This window comes from Taudactylus pleione, unplaced genomic scaffold, assembly GCF_031769625.1.
Source record: "Taudactylus pleione unplaced genomic scaffold, aTauple2 ptg000318l, whole genome shotgun sequence".
In the NCBI taxonomy this organism is placed as follows: domain Eukaryota; kingdom Metazoa; phylum Chordata; class Amphibia; order Anura; family Myobatrachidae; genus Taudactylus; species Taudactylus pleione.
This window is the reverse complement of record NW_028284719.1, coordinates 1,778,980-1,795,171: the sequence shown is the minus strand read 5'-3', so window position 1 is coordinate 1,795,171 and position 16,192 is coordinate 1,778,980. Positions and strand designations below refer to the sequence as shown.

The window sequence follows — 16,192 nt, the reverse complement described above, 5'->3', positions numbered from 1 at the left end:
TTGTACACAATCGTGTGTACAGAATACACAGTGTGCGAATCCAGACACACCGGAGAGTGCTTCAGTGTTTGTACACAAGCGTGCGTGCAAAATACACAGTATATATGCACCAGTAGAGATGTCATTCCAAGAACAGACTCAATATCCAAATGCAGGGTAAACACTGTAGCTATCCACTAGGGCTCTGTACTTTAGGTTATGTACTGAGTACACTCTGGGTTTCTTGTCGCAGGCAAGCACCAGAGTAGTGCTCTGGGAATCTGTACTGGGAGATGTACCAAGATCAGACTGGAATCCGAGTGCAGGGTGAACACTGTAAATAATCTCTAGGGCTCAGTACATATGTGATGTACTGAGTATACACTGGAAATAGCACTGGGAAGAGTCTCTGGAAGATTGCGTGTGAAGCCTGGAATGAAGTAACCGGCAATTATCTAGGAAATAGCGAAGTTGATCAGGCAACTTCCTGCTACCAGGAGTCCTGTTTATACCCCCAGGTAGCTGTCCATTGGATGAGCAAGTCAGCAGAGAACTGACACAGCTACCACTGGATAAGGATCTATAAGGTGATTCAGCCAAGATGGCTGCACCCATGACCACCACCGTGGGAACTCCGATATGGAGAATTGCGTGGAAGTTACCTGGACCCCAGGGAGAATACTCAGCAAGTCACCTTCCACTGCACCTGACGTCTCACTGCTCTCACTAGTGAGGGGAAGCCGGCACTACGGTAAGTAACAGCCAATCCCAGGCAGAATCCTAACATGACGTTTTTCATCTTTAATAAAAAGTTATTATATTCTAAAATGTTTCACATGACATTAACCCAATTCAACTTTGACATTTGTTATGCGTACTTGTGGTGCATATGCTTTGTGTGTAATGTTCAATATTTGTTCAAATTGCTCAACAAAACAGATTTATATCTGCTATTTGGCCAAGTTAGTATCATATGACTCTCCTGTGTCAGGATGGATCCCAGCTGTGTTAAGCACTATCATTTACATGAGTGTGATCCAAAAACTATACTGAATCTATATTTTTCTCCAACTACTGAAAAGCAACTGTTTTATGAAATTGTAACATTCCCTATGGAAGAGCTTCAGAAATGTAAGACTTCAGGTATGTACAGTATGGATTGGTGCATGTCAGTCTTGTGCCATGGTGGGTTATATTTTTAATACATAAGAGCAGTCTGTGTAGTGTAGTTAGAGCTGCTTTTAAATATTATAATACCTTATTCCTCCTAGCTGATAGACAGAGGAGAAGGACATGTCCACCAATAGTATGCTTCAGAGGCTAGTACTGATTGCTGCTGCCATATCATACTAAGGGGTCTATGTACTAAGACTTGGACAGAGATAAAGTGGATGGAGATGCCAACCAATCAGCTCCTGACTGTCATTTATTATACATAACCTGCAAAGTAACAGTTAGGAGCTGAATGCTTGGTGCTTTATCTATGTCCACTTTATCTCTTTCCAAGGCTTAATACATAGACCCATAAGGCTGAGCAGGAATGGTCTACTTCCTCTCTACTAAACTGTTATGTGACTATTCTATCTCTCTTCTTTTTGAGGGGATTTATTATTAATTCTATTTTAAGAAGTCAGTCCAACAATGTTAAACCATTGGCTCTTTGTCTATTGGTTTAATAAGACTTCTAAAAAAATACATTCTGTAAGTGTCTCACCTCTGTAACTTTCCTTGCAGGAATCCTATAAGGTTTCATATGGTCACGTGTCTTAATTTTTACATTACATTCAGGATATTTGATAAATTACCATTTTATTGATAAATATTTTTTTGTTACATACAATTTCCAATTACATTTGAGATGTTTTGGAATACAAGACCGCATATGTGTCTGGGATTTTCTTTGTCTAAATATCATAAAGTAGAGTCTCTGGGATCAACTGCAAATGTCTTTGAAGAGCAGATTACAGATATGTTTTCAGTTTTCATGTTCCTCTATATATTGTCCATTGACCAAGTCTACAGATGACATCAACTACTGAGGCCAAATTACAAAAAACCTACACTTATTTGAAGCTTGGTAAATTTCCTACTAACACAAATCCATAAGCAACTATTGGGAAAGGTTTTTTGACTGAAAGCAGACGGACTCTCACGAAAATGGCTCTATGGCATAAGCAATTCAGCAAAACATAATTTCCTGCAAATATGGATTACTACATTGATCCCTTAGAGTTAAATGTAGCTGGTTAAAATATGTACAGATGTGTCTTAATATACTAAGGCTTCAGTCGCACCAATTAGCCCAGCTACCAATCACACACCACGTAGAGTTAGACATCAACCGTGGCATTCTAACTTAACAAGGCATCTACAAAAACTCTCACGTTAAGTTGAATGCCAGTGGTGAAAGTCTCATACTCCAACTGACTTCCTCACATATAAGACTATCTACAACTCTTATCGTACTGCTCTGGATACTGCCAAACAAACATATTTACAATCTCTTATCTCTGCTCAAGCCTCTAACCCCAAGCGACTTTTTAATACATTTAAACTGCTTCTTACCCCTCCCTCACCCAAACCACCTGCTACTATCTGTGCGCAAGATTTTGCTTCCTATTTTAGGGACAAGATTGATGAGATCCGAAATGAAATGGTATGCTCTTCCTCAGCTAGTGACCTGCTCAATTCCCTACCTTAATCCTCTGGCACATTCTCCTCATTTGATCTCACAAACGAAGATGAAGTATCTTCCCGTTTCTCATCCTCCTACTCTATTACCTCCCCTCTAGATCCTATACCCTCACAAATCAGTAAAGCTCTGTCTCCTGTGCTTATCCAAACCCTAACTAAAATCTGTAATCTCTCTCTCTCTCTCTACTGGCAACTTTCCATCACTGTTCAAGCATGCAGTGATTACTCCTATTCTGAAAAAACAAAACTCTGACCCCAACACTCTCTCAAATTACCGTCCTATCTCCCAGCTCCCATGCACCTCCATGATACTTGAGAGACGTGTCTACACCCGCCTCACACACTTTCTTAACTCACACAATTTATTGGACCCACTTCAGTCCGGCTTCCGTTCCCAACACTCCACAGAGACAGTACTGACTAAAGTAGTAAAGGATCTGGTCACTGCCAAGGCTAAAGGCCATTACTCACTCCTAATTCTCCTAATCTCTCTACTGCTTTTGACACTGTTGACCACTCTCTTTTCATACAAACACTACAATCCCTAGGTCTTAAGGACACGGCTCTTTCTTGGTTCTCTTCCTACCTATCTGATCGCTCTTTTACTGTTCATTTTTCTGATTCTGCCTCCTCTTCACTACCTCTATCAGTTGGAGTACTGCAAGGTTCTGTCTTAGGGCCTCTGTTATTCTCAATCTATAACTCCTCTCTTGGCAAACTAATCAGATCTTTTGGATTTCAGTACCATCTGTATGCGGATGATACTCAAATCTATCTATCTTCCCCAGATTTATCACCATCTGTACTGGTCCGTGTCACTGAATGTCTTTCTGCAATTTCATCTTGGATGTTATCCCGCCACCTGAAACTTAATATTTCTAAAACAGAATTAATTATATTTCCACCATCCAATAACAGTTACCAACCTGATCTCTCTATCACTGTTGATAACTCGACAATCCACCCTGCCCCACAAGCTCACTGTCTTGGTGTCATCCTTGACTCTGAACTGTCCTTTGTTCACCACATTCAATCTGTCTCAAAATCATGTTGCATACATCTAAAAAAAATATCCAAAATTCAATGCATTAATTATTTCCCGCATTGACTATTGCAATAGCCTCCTTACTGGTCTTCCCAAAAACAGGCTATCGCCATTACAATCCATTATGAATGCAGCTGCAAGGCTTATCTTCCTTGCCAAACGTTCATCGTCTGCTGCCCCGCTCTGTCAGTCCCTCCATTGGTTGCCGGTTTTCTACCATATTCAATACAAAATACTCTTACACATAAGGCTATTAACCAAACCACACTAACATACATCTCTTCACTTATCTCAAAATATCTCCCTACCCGACCTCTCTGCTCAGCACAAGATCTGCGTCTCTCATCCCCATGCATTACTTGCTCCCACTCATGGTAACAGGACTCTATGGAATGCCTTACCATGCACAATATGACTTTCCTTTAGTCTCCAATCCTTCAAGCGATCCCTGAAAACTCACCTCTTCAGGCAAGCTTATCAGATCCCAGAACCACCCACATAACCTTCATAGCCTCCATATCTAACTGCATCCCCTTTCACAGTCCACACACAACCTCACACATCGTCTTTCTCTCACATCCTCATGACATTTGGCCGACATTCTGGTGTGAATGGATCATGCAGCCCACCAAGAAACTGTGTATTCTGGCTGGACCAAAATGCATTATATAGCACCTATCCTTGTGTATCAATGCCTATTTCCCAATAGATTGTAAGCCTGTGAGCAGGGCCTTCCTACCTATATATCTGTCTGTTATTACCTAGTTTTGTTCTATTAATGTTTACAATTGTAAAGTGCAACAGAATATGCTGCACTATATAAGAAACTGTTAATAAATAAATAAACAAATTAGCCCCTCTCGGTGCTCCAGGTCTCAGGCAACTTGGCCCACAGTCATTCTCATTTAAAATGTGCATCTTATTGGTATAAATAAAACAACTGGAATAGACAAAACTACAGTACTTTGCTGGATTACACTGATCAGTTTGATGTGATTCATTTGTATATCTGAGTGCGAATGAGTCTGAGTCTGCGTAAGAAGTGCTATGATGCAGCGGTCGCGGCTTTTTCTCATGACAAGTTCAGTTGTGCTTCATCTGCTACTTTGTATGAGTATTTAAAACTGTGTAGTTACAGATGCAGCCCTGTGTTTCTAGTACATTGTGAATGGTGTTTTACTGCATCTGAAATGTGAATAAGATGCAACATTTAAAGAAATACTCCACCTCTCAGATCCCTTCAGTCACCAGTGGTGTCCCTACCTGTTTTTACACCCGGTGCGAATAGGGGTGGGCTGTCTTGTAGTACTGTATGCATGGCATCATCATACACTAGCAAAAAAGGGGGTGTGGCCTATTGGAAGGAGACATGGCCTCCGGGGACCAGTTTGTTTTGCAGTGCAAGCTCCCTCACTATGTCAGGAGCTGCGTGCTGCATGTAATGCTACACTGCAGCACCCAGATCCTGTTACTGAGGAGGAGTTGGCACTTTGGTGTCACCCCTCGGTGGGTGACACTCAGGTGCTATCCACACCCCCCTTGTGACGCCACTGTCTGTCACCCCAGGCATCTTGCACCATATGGTGTATAGACACTACGTGTATGAGGACACATCTGTAACTGTCACACACTGCTGGAGTCCTGGATCTGCTTACTAGTTACAGCAGTGGTATTCCTTGCTCCTTGCAACTCACACTGACAGGTTTGCCTTCCTGTGTTGTCATTCTGCAAACAGGCAGGCCTAAAGGTTTGATCTGCCAGCATCTCTACTCTATCCGAAGGATTGGGTGTGTGACTTACATCCTCATTTAGGAGTGTTGCCTTTTGACCTCTGATGTGGCACTTGGTACCAAATTCAAACTCTATTTCCTATATACAACACACTCTGACACTATGCCAGAGACTCTCTCAGACTAATGCCAGAGTATCCGGCACAACTTTGTGTGATTCACTGTTACTATTCCTAGATCCTGATTGCTCCTCCATGTAATGATTCATCTTGGTTTCAGACTTTGCTTCCAATCTTTCACTCGGATATTTCTACTGTGGATTCCTGCATTTGACTTTTGGCTTGATATTGATGGCTCTGCTGGAAGCACCTATGGTACTTATTTCTACAATTCTGATTCTGACCCAAGGCTTGTCTGGATATTCTCCTGTAATGGTTCCAGTTACCAGTCTGTCACACTAAATACCTTTTCAGAAACATGCAACCTGGGTGTTGAAGCCAAAATCCTCTTGTAGCGATTCCTGGTGAACACCACAAGAACTTTAGACTCCATGGGGTAAATTTACTAAGATGCTAGTTCTATTAAGCAGTGATGTTGCCCATAGCAACCAATCAGATTCTACTTCTCATTTATCTAGCACCTTCTAGAAGATAATACCTGGAATCTGAATGGTTGCTATGGGCAACATCACTTCTTAATAGAAATCCCATCTTAGTAAATTTACCCCCATGCCTCTTTCCTGGGTTATCATCCATTAATTATGACAGTAAGAAGTGCATTAAGTAGGAGCAAAGCATAACATTTAACAGTTTCTTCTGTATCTAAGGATCATCTTCCCACCATTTCATATTTATCTATTCTCTTGATTGTATATTTTATAAAAAGGTAGATAAAAACATTTAGAAAATAAAGGGCCTGATTCAGACCCACTCGCGAGCGGCTGTCCGCTCGCAAGTGGGTCGATGTTCTGGACTGAGCATGCGCACGATGGAGGGAGCTCCGTCTTGCGCATGCGCCAGACGCGACGAGCGAACGAAAGTCCTTCGCTCGTTGTGTCAGATCAAAGGGGGCGTGCTGTCAATGTTGATTGACAGCACGCCCCCTTTGGTAAGCGTGCCGGGGGCGTGCCTCCCTGACGGGAACGCCTCCCGTCAAAAGCCGGCCCACTGACATCACTAGTGATGTCAGTGGGATTGATTTTCGCTCTGATAGAGCCAAAATCACTCCGGAGTTTGCGGTTGAAAACCTCAACCGCAGGCTCCGGCTCGCAATTTCGATGGTCTCGACCATCGCGGCCATCAAAATGCATGCTCGTATAGCCTGTGGGTGGTGACCCACAGCTATATGAGCGTCCAGAAGGACGCTCCATTTTCATGGAGGCCGGCCCTCATTCAGAGCGTGCGCTCTGCTCAGAGCGTACGGCTCTGAATGAGGGCCAAATTTTATCAAAATGTTAATGTTATTTTTTATACTGATAAATTTGTTTCAATATTATTGCCATGAAGGTCTTATTTACATATTTTCTATGGTTTATTTCAAAGGAAATGTTTTGATTGATATTTCTTCTGGACCTATAATTTTCCACCTGTTAACAATCTGTGAACATTTTAATGAAATTATTGTTCTCGAAGTACATGATTCCTACATTGAGGAATTGGAGAGATGGGTGAATAAAGAAGAAGAAGCTTTTGACTGGCAGCATCTCTCTGAGTATTTGCCTGAACAGGAAATTGATTGGTAAGTAAATTATCTATGGTTAGGCTTCATGTTACTGCAGAAACATCTGAATAATATATGTTATACAGTAAGTATGATACAATTACATACTGTAATACAGGCACATGATAAATTCAAAATGGGAGCTACATGTGCCCCAGATTCCTGGCTTCTGGTTGACAGAAGCTAATTGAAAACCTTAATTGTCAGAGTAGCTGTTAGAGGCTGATTTAAGGTTTGTCAGTTGCTAGTCTCAGTCTTTCACTACCTGGGGGACAGGCAGCGAGCTAATAATGTTGCCTTGTGAAAGGGAAATTAGGCACATCCACTCTAAGAGAGGGAATCATTTTGTTGAATTAGAGCCAGACTGACTAGACTATTCTTTTATGTTTAATTATTTTTTTTGCTACATATAAAACTAGATGCTAATAGTGAACTCCTAATTGGCTGCTGTGTGAAAGTGCTGCTGTCTACCCCAGGAAATAACATCCTTACCCTGATCTTGCCACTATGTATAACACAAGCACTGCATAAAGATGGAAATCAAAACTGCTCTGATTCAAACACTAACATATAGCAATGTTTCAGGCAGACAAGTACCCCTTCCCAAGCCAAATGCTGTCAATAAGCACTTTGATGTTTGAATCCCAACTTGCAGAGTAGTTTTACATCTCTTACATTGCATTTACAATATCTTGGCACCCTTGGTAAAACATTGGACAGTGGAGTGCACTCTCTCTCTCTCTCTCTCTCTCTCTCTATATATATATATATATATATAAACAACTCCTCATCCAGCACTCTAGGCTGCTGATAGCCTTGTGGTTACTTGCTTGGGTGCCATCCAAATGGGTGATCTCACCCTCCACATACCAAGAACAATTGGCGGCACTCCAAGACTTCAGAAGTAGTGAAAGCAATGTGTTTTTTTTATTGCATTGACGTTTCAGGGACTGCTACTTCATCATCAGGACAGACATGAGTGAACAGTGTAATAAAAAAATACATATATACTTACATATCTGACCGCTATCCCGCCTCTAGTCAGATGCCGTCCCACAGCACTCAGACTGGTCGCTGCGAATGACATGTAATCCTGGGGACCGCGTCTGATCGGAGCCTGGGAGCCACACAGACTTTACCAAGAAAACCATAAAAATGGTAAAAAATATATTAAAACATTTTATGTGCAAAATATAAAATTGAATAAAGAAAAACATGATAACCCCTGTGAGCATTCTTAAAAGTGCAGGTTCAAACTAGTGACACACTATACACACTATATCTCACAAAATAATAAAAAAAAAATAATTAGTACATGCCAAAATATTAAACTCCCCAAAACTGATAACTATATCCAATTTGGGCCATATAATTGCCCAATATAAGGCCACATGGTAATGGCACATACAAATACCGTATATACTCGAGTATAAGTCGACCCGAATATAAGCCGAGGTACCTACTTTTACCACAAAAAACTGGGAAAACTTAATGACTCGAGTATAAGCCTAGGGTGGGAAATGCAGCAGCTGGTAGTGCCCCCAGTAGTAATCCCCCCTGGTTGTGCCCCCAGTAGTAATCCACCCTGGTAGTGCCCCCAGTGGTAATTCCTCCGTTTAGTGCCCCCAGTAGTAATCCCCCTTGGTAGTGCCCCCAGTCATAATCCCCCCCTTTTAGTGCCCCCAGTAGTAATCCCCCCCTGGTAGTTCCCCAGTGGTAATCCCCCCTTTTAGTGCCCCAGTAGTAATCCCCTCCTAGGAGTACACCCAGTGGTAATACCCCCTTTTAGTGCCCCCTGTAGTAATTCCCCCCTAGTAGTGCACCCTGTAGTAATCCCCCCAGTAGTGCCCCCTGTAGTCCCCCCCCCCCAGTAGAGAGAGATGTAATAAATATAAAAAATAAATCACTTACTTGAAACCCCCGCTCCTGGTCCCGGCGCTAACAGCTCCTCCGGCCGCTTTGTATGGGAGAGACATCATTACTCATGACATCTCTCCCATTACCCTCTGTGGGAGCCGGAAGATGGCTCCCGCAGTGGGAGCAGCAGCAGCCGATGAGAGTCTGACAGACTCTCATCGGCTGCTGATTACAACAAACACACAGCTGCCGGCTCTGGCGGCTGTGTTTGTGCTGTGGAGCGCTGACTGAACTCCGTCCGGTCAGCGCTACACACTTCACTCGAGTATAAGCCGAGGGGGTGCTTTTTCAGCACAAAAAATGTGCTGAAAAACTCGGCTTATACTCTAGTATATACTGTATACCTGAATTGAGAGCCAGCTTACCTTTAGAGTCAGTGAGTATCTTTTATTTTTAGCAAAGTACTTTCGAATAATAGTTTTTCCAAAACACTTCCTGTAATTAGTTGGCTGCCATTTATTCTCCTGGGAGACCATCGGTGTATTGTCTCAGAAAAGTAGATATCTAGAAAATAGTGAGAAAGTGGCGCTCTCTATTGTATTATCTATGTTAAAGGAGAAGGGTGATGTGGTAATATGCGTACCACAAATGAATAAAAATCCCGCTCATCAGACAAGTATCTCTTTGTAGAAACAGAAATGTCCCTCCATACTGTTTCCCAGATGTCCGTTCTAGGTGATGATTGTTACAGAAGGGTGAGAGATATACACTCTCTAGTGTATTACCTTATATTTAAAAAATAGAGGTAATAAAATATTATGCATACCGCAATCAGATGTTGTATGTGCACATAAGCATAAAGGTCTGCTGGAGTCCTGCGGGTCTCTTTTCCATTGGACATCAATTGTTAACACCATGATGTAGCTAGTGTTCTAAATTCTAAATATCTCATAATTAATTTAGTTCTCAATGCTCAAACAATTATACCCAAGTGGATACAAAGAATACAAATGAACTATTACATATTTCTTTGCAGTTTAATATAACAAATTCCACATAGAGCAAAACGAGTAAGTTACATACAGAACATTAAAATATACAAAACAGAGAAAAAATATACTTATTTATCTTACATGTGGTCTTAGTCACCAGTTGGAAATAGTACTGATATCATGCTATACCCTCAATGTGTTTTGTCTCTTATGCCTTTTAATTCAGACTGGACTTCATCAGTCGGATCTTTATGGTCAATTATGTATTCATCATTGATTGAATATATTGTTATCACAAAGCCGTGGAGTGCTGGCTATTCTTCCCATTGGTGTACACCACACAATGGGGATACACTATTACTATTATATATACTATAATAGTAAATGCAATTACAAAAAAAGGTATATAATAGAGAATATTAAAATAATTATATTAATATACCGCAGTGATGAAATATTAGGATTCTTAAACATTACAATTTGTTTAAAAAAGGAATCATATACTTAGTAGAATATTATTTGAATAAAATTGTTTATTAGAGTTAAAAAAATACAGCAATCCTTACTTCAGCCAAAACAATAGTTCTGTAGATCACCCATTTAACAGAGTAACTTGCATAAAAAAAAGATTCAGTTTTCTGAAAAAGGCAATTCAAACAGTAAATAAATGACAAAATTATGTATAAAATAAAAGATTATTTAACCAAAAACTTCTTAAGAAAATAAAAATGCAGTATAGTGAATCTTATTAGCAACTCATTCATATAAGAATAATTGCACATTAGGTTAAATTGTCCTTTAATTGTGCTTTTATGTTTTTCAGTAAAAAGTGGTTGGAAAAAGAAGAAATTCTTAGAAGAAAAATCAAATCTATTAAGATAGGCAAGCTTGAAAAAGATAACCCCACAGAGCCATTTGTATTGGAGAAAGCTGACTGTGTACTAACAATATATTTACTGCAACATGTTAGCAAAGATAAGGATTCTTACTGCAAAAACCTTAAAAAGCTATCTTCCTTCCTTAAAGTAGGTGGCTATCTATTATTGTTTGGGTCATTTAATGGAATGTATTATAAAGTTGGGGAGCACACATTCCATATCTTAACATATGATGAGGACTTTCTAAGGAAGGCTGTAGCAGATGCAGGATTTACTGTAGAACACCTTCAGATATTAGAGAGCACAGTGGACACTGATATGATAAAATATGGCAATATGTACAGTATTAGGGCTCTCAAAGAGAGGGAAATTTAGTTAAAAAAAAGTGTGGGTCAAGAAAAAACCAAAGAAGCGCAGAAAAATCAGAAATTATGAATTTTTTTGCTTGTTTAAAAAGATTGGTAAATTTTATCAATAATTAATTGAATATCAAAGAATACATAAGGAATAGCTAATAATTATAGCAATGATAATGACATACAAAAGGACATAAAGTACACAATTTAAAAATTATATTTTTGTATATATTATATAATACTATGAAATGCAAGCTGAACATGTTCTAATACAGTATATTATTGAAATGTTAGGTATCAAGACTGTAAGCTCTATTGCCAATAACTTTACATGAACTATACCAACCAGTACTTTATGTTAGTGTGAATCTTTGTTTTTTTTCAATGTATCATTACATAAATTGATCATACATTACAAAAATCCAATAAATAATTAAATGCAAAAATAACAAAAAATAGGTTATTTTGGCACCCCATTTAAATGGTTACATTAAATATTATGATGAGTGGAGCCAAGTAATTCTAGTGTAATAGAGACATTTGCTGTAAATCACTTTTTAAAATTTTAGTGATTTTCGACAATTCCCAGAAAAGTGGAAAGGTTCCTTCCATTATAAGATATTTATTATTACTTATCATTTATTTATTTAGTGGCACTATAATACATGTTTTGCAGACTTAATAACTGCATCAATTTTTGATGGTGCAACTGATGGTCCAATTGGTATTACTGCGTGTACAGAAACTGAAAGCGGGCATGTCAATATTTGCATATACAGACTCATTTTTAATGGCATACTGAGTGGTTGTCCCACTCAACACTTGCTCAATGAATGTTATAATAGTCAAAATGATTAAACCACCCTGCATAGCTAAAAACAGGAAACTGAAACAGCCCTTGTCCCAGGTAATATAGCAATTGCTACTTGCTATTCCACACACAAACAGATGTTATATTACATAAAGATGTATTATTATCCAAATAAGCTAAAAGCTAAAAAAATAATAAGTTTAAATGCCAACATTTACTAAATAGTTTCATCTTCACAAGCACACTTTATTTCAGAAATGTTATTTATATAGGATATAGAGGTCATTAGATGATTGTAATCTGAATTTGTTGCAATCTAATATTTAAGATAATATCTTGCTTTAATCATTTACTACTTGAAGCAAGTAGATGTTTATAAAAATATTTACTTATAAAGTACAGTATGCAAGATTGCAATAACCTTTTTATAAAATTAATTTGTTTCTCAACAAATAATAATGACATAAAAAAAATAAAATGACATAAATTCAGAAACATGGGTATACAGTCAAGTCTTTATTTATCTTGCTATTTGGAAGCCGATAATTCACTGGTTGTAAACAATATGAGTTCAGATCTTTGCTAGATTGCAATACCTATAGTATATAATGGTATCCAAATAACTAAGTATTAAAGCAGACTGTGTATAAATGTGTAGAAGTGGAGTAATCTGGGTAATTTATTTAAAAGTTCTACCTATAGTTTCAGTAATACAGAGTTCTGTCCTGATTCACACTACATTGACTTCTTGCAAGAAACTCTTGAAAAAATAAAAAATAGTATTCATCTAGAAAAGTTGGACTAGATAACATTTATTTATATGGAATTTATATAATTGTCATCTATCTGTGATACATTAGTGCATTTCTAAATTATTGAAACACAATTGCTTTTTGTAGACTAACATAGATGGTGGATTACCTAGATTTTTCTAAAAAAAATTGTAATTGCAAAAATAAGAAATATAAAAAAGTTTGATTAGGAGAAATAGAAGGATATTTAGTTTAAACAATTAAAGACATCAACAAGAAATTATGGATTATTACTAAAATTATTAACACTATGTTAGAACAATTAAACTTACCATATCTGAAGAGATTATTCTCATGCTCTCAAATCATCACTGTGAATCAGAAATAAATAAATGTTTAATATCTTGTAACAAAAGTTATATGTGAAATACATCAAATATCAAGTACATATAATATGTAAACAAAGGAAGGTGTAACTCAGGGATATAATAGATATTCCCCAAAAAATATTGGGTTACCAGAGTGCCAGTATATCATATCACATCGGAGTGTCACAGGTAAACATCTGTTTTTATGTGATCATTTGGTTTTAAAGTTGTAGTCTCTCTCCCATGACCTCAGTCTAGTCACTCTTTTTACCAATATAGTGATTACCGGATATAGTGTACTTCGCTCCATTGCCTAGAAACTAGGTGTTATATCTGGGTGAATATACTACAGCTATATATACTACCAGGGCCACCAACAGCTGCGCCAGGCCCAGGTGACAGGGGGCATAGCCTAATCGCGGGAGGAATGACCATGCCCCAATAGAAAAAAAAGAAAAAAAAAACATTTTTGCAGTGCGGAGGAGGGGGATGAAGTGTGCCCCTCAGCCCGGGGCACAGTCAATGGGGGGCGCGATCAGCATGATCACTCCCCCCTATGGCATAGGAGACTGCTCCGGCTGCTGCTTTAACAGTCACGAGCAGTCTCCCAGTGCAACACAGCAGCATGTGCTGGGCTGCTGTGCCATAAGAGGGAGGGGGAGCAGTGCCAGGCCCACGCCAGGCCCATCAGGAAGCCCGGGTAATTAGTACCCGCACCCCCCCCCTCTCAGAGCCCCTGTATACAACAGTACCTTCTCTTGCCACTTTACATGATAAAAGGATAAATGTGAAAGGTGTATCTGTGTTTGCGCATAGTTGACAACCTATATATCTGTATGGAACAACATTGTCACCAGTGGGCTAAAATGTTTAAGAATTATTTCTACCTACCTTGCAGTTCAAGTATCTGAGGCCCTGAGAAGGAGAATGTACACAGATCTTACAGACTTTGTTTGTGTAACAGAATTGCAAACAAACCTTGAAGATAAGTCATGGTGTCATCTAAAACAGAGTGGTAACTCTAAGCATTATGGGCCAAATATCAGTTAGAAAAAAGGTCATGAAAATAGTATCATCATTAGCATAAACTATGGTATATGAAGGGGTCTGCACTCTGTTTAATTAGGACTCAGCTAAGACAGAGAGCCATGCAACATGTATCTGTGCTTAGTTCTTCTGCGATGTGATTGACCATTAATTCTGAGCATCATTTGATGAAGGGTCCTCCTCAGATTATTTGCAGATATGAAGGACATATGCCTCTCTGCCAAGAGTTCAGCCTTAAGGAAGATGTGAGAAGATGACTCCAATATAGAGGTAACCCCAGTTTACACCCGCACCACATCCTCTGTATACTCACCTTTATGGAGTTTCACTGTAGCTAATCCTATGCATTGTTAACAGTAAATAGTATTATAATAACCATGTTCTCAGGCGAACAACCAATTACAATGTACTTGTGACTACTGTAAATTATGATCAAAGTTATATTTAGTTTTGAGTCATATGTTTGTTTTGTAATGTTAGAAAACTACTCATGGTGATCAACGCATTATAGCTCTCACAAGCACTATCATTGACATGAGTTTGATATAAAGCATTATCTTAACACATATTGTTTTTGCACCTGTAATAAGAACATGCCTCAGTTATGTTATTTTCTTTAAAAGAACTTTAAAAACTACATGCCTTATGCTGCTGTTGACTCATGATGGATCATATTTCTGACATACACAAATAATGTAAAGAATTATCGCAATTATGAAAACACCATAAAACACCATAAAAACAACCATCCTAATTACATATTACCAAGTACTTGTGGGACATTAAAATAACAACAAGAGGATTTCAACTCCTACCCACTCCAGAACTCTGTGCTTATTCAAACACAAAATTCCTGATTTACAAATTTACTATTTTCCAAAGTAAAAAAAAATGTTTTGCCCTTAATAAAGAATCTCTGTCAGACTAAGGCCTCTAGAGTGAGCAGTGAAGTATCTGAGTATGCAATCAGTTCAGCAACACACCCACACTCCCATAATATATCCATAAAATGGACCATCACTGTGAATCTGAGTGGCCACCTCAAAGTCATCACCCAGGATCATCCAACTCTTCTCCAATACATACTTGATACCAAGTAAATAACAACTGTGCTCTGTGCGTACACACAGTGTACCACGTGTTAAGGAATGCACATAGAATGAAAATCTTCCATTACATAAACATTGGAATTGTATGTGACTCTCAATCAGGCCCCACCCACTACAATGAAAACAATCATAAAATATGGTAAAGGGATTCATTTGATGTTCATATCAAACAAACACCGGACTGATGAAGAGATGTGACTGAAGTAATCATGGTGTGATTGATGGTACCAGACAAGGTAGTTCACTATCCTAGAAACTTCTGATCTGGAATCTTTACACATAGTCTCTACAGTTTACAGAGAGTAATGCCCAAAATTTAAAAATATGGTGTGAGCAGCAGACCTGTGAGTGAAAATTACTTGTTAATGAGAAAGGTCATAGGGCAATGGCCAGACAGCTGACAGGGAGCAACGGTAACACAAAACCCTATTACAACAGTGGTAAGCAGACAAGTATATATGGATGCAGAGTATTGTATGGTATGTTAACTCGTAAAGTAGATGGACTACAGCAGCAGAAGACCACACAGATTCCAATAGGCACAGACTCATTAAAATGGGTTAGTTGGAAATTAAAAAATCATTGCCTGGTGTAACAAATACAGTATACATTTTTGATGAGAGATGCAGACTTAAGTGTCAGACTTAGAAAACATAAATCAATTTACAGAGTATCTGGAAAGTATTCACAACACATTACTTTTTCCACATTTGTTATGTTACAGCCTTATGCCAAAATGGAATAAATAAATTTTTGTCCTCAAAATTCTACGCACAATAGCCTATAATGACAACATGTAAAAAGTTTTTTTGAGATTTTTGCAAATTTAATAAAAAAAACAGAAGAAATCACATT

The 16,192-nt window shown here is 38.6% G+C and overlaps 1 protein-coding gene across 3 annotated transcripts; it reads left to right on the top strand.

The window, feature by feature from the left end:
• Window positions 1–971: 971 nt before the first annotated feature.
• Window positions 972–11,269, top strand: LOC148509624 (nicotinamide N-methyltransferase-like). 3 transcript variants are annotated; one of them, XM_088442889.1, is made up of 4 exons: window positions 972–1,131; window positions 5,063–5,065; window positions 6,990–7,185; window positions 10,840–11,269. In XM_088442889.1, the coding sequence occupies exons 1-4, from the start codon at window positions 972–974 to the stop codon at window positions 11,267–11,269; spliced, it is 789 nt and encodes a 262-aa protein (XP_088299015.1). The 3 variants fall into 3 exon arrangements, with proteins under 3 accessions (XP_088299015.1, XP_088299016.1, XP_088299014.1); XM_088442890.1 differs by lacking the exon at window positions 5,063–5,065 and having other exon boundaries at window positions 972–1,122; XM_088442888.1 differs by lacking the exon at window positions 5,063–5,065 and having other exon boundaries at window positions 972–1,125; window positions 6,981–7,185.
• The last annotated feature ends 4,923 nt before the right edge of the window (window positions 11,270–16,192 follow it).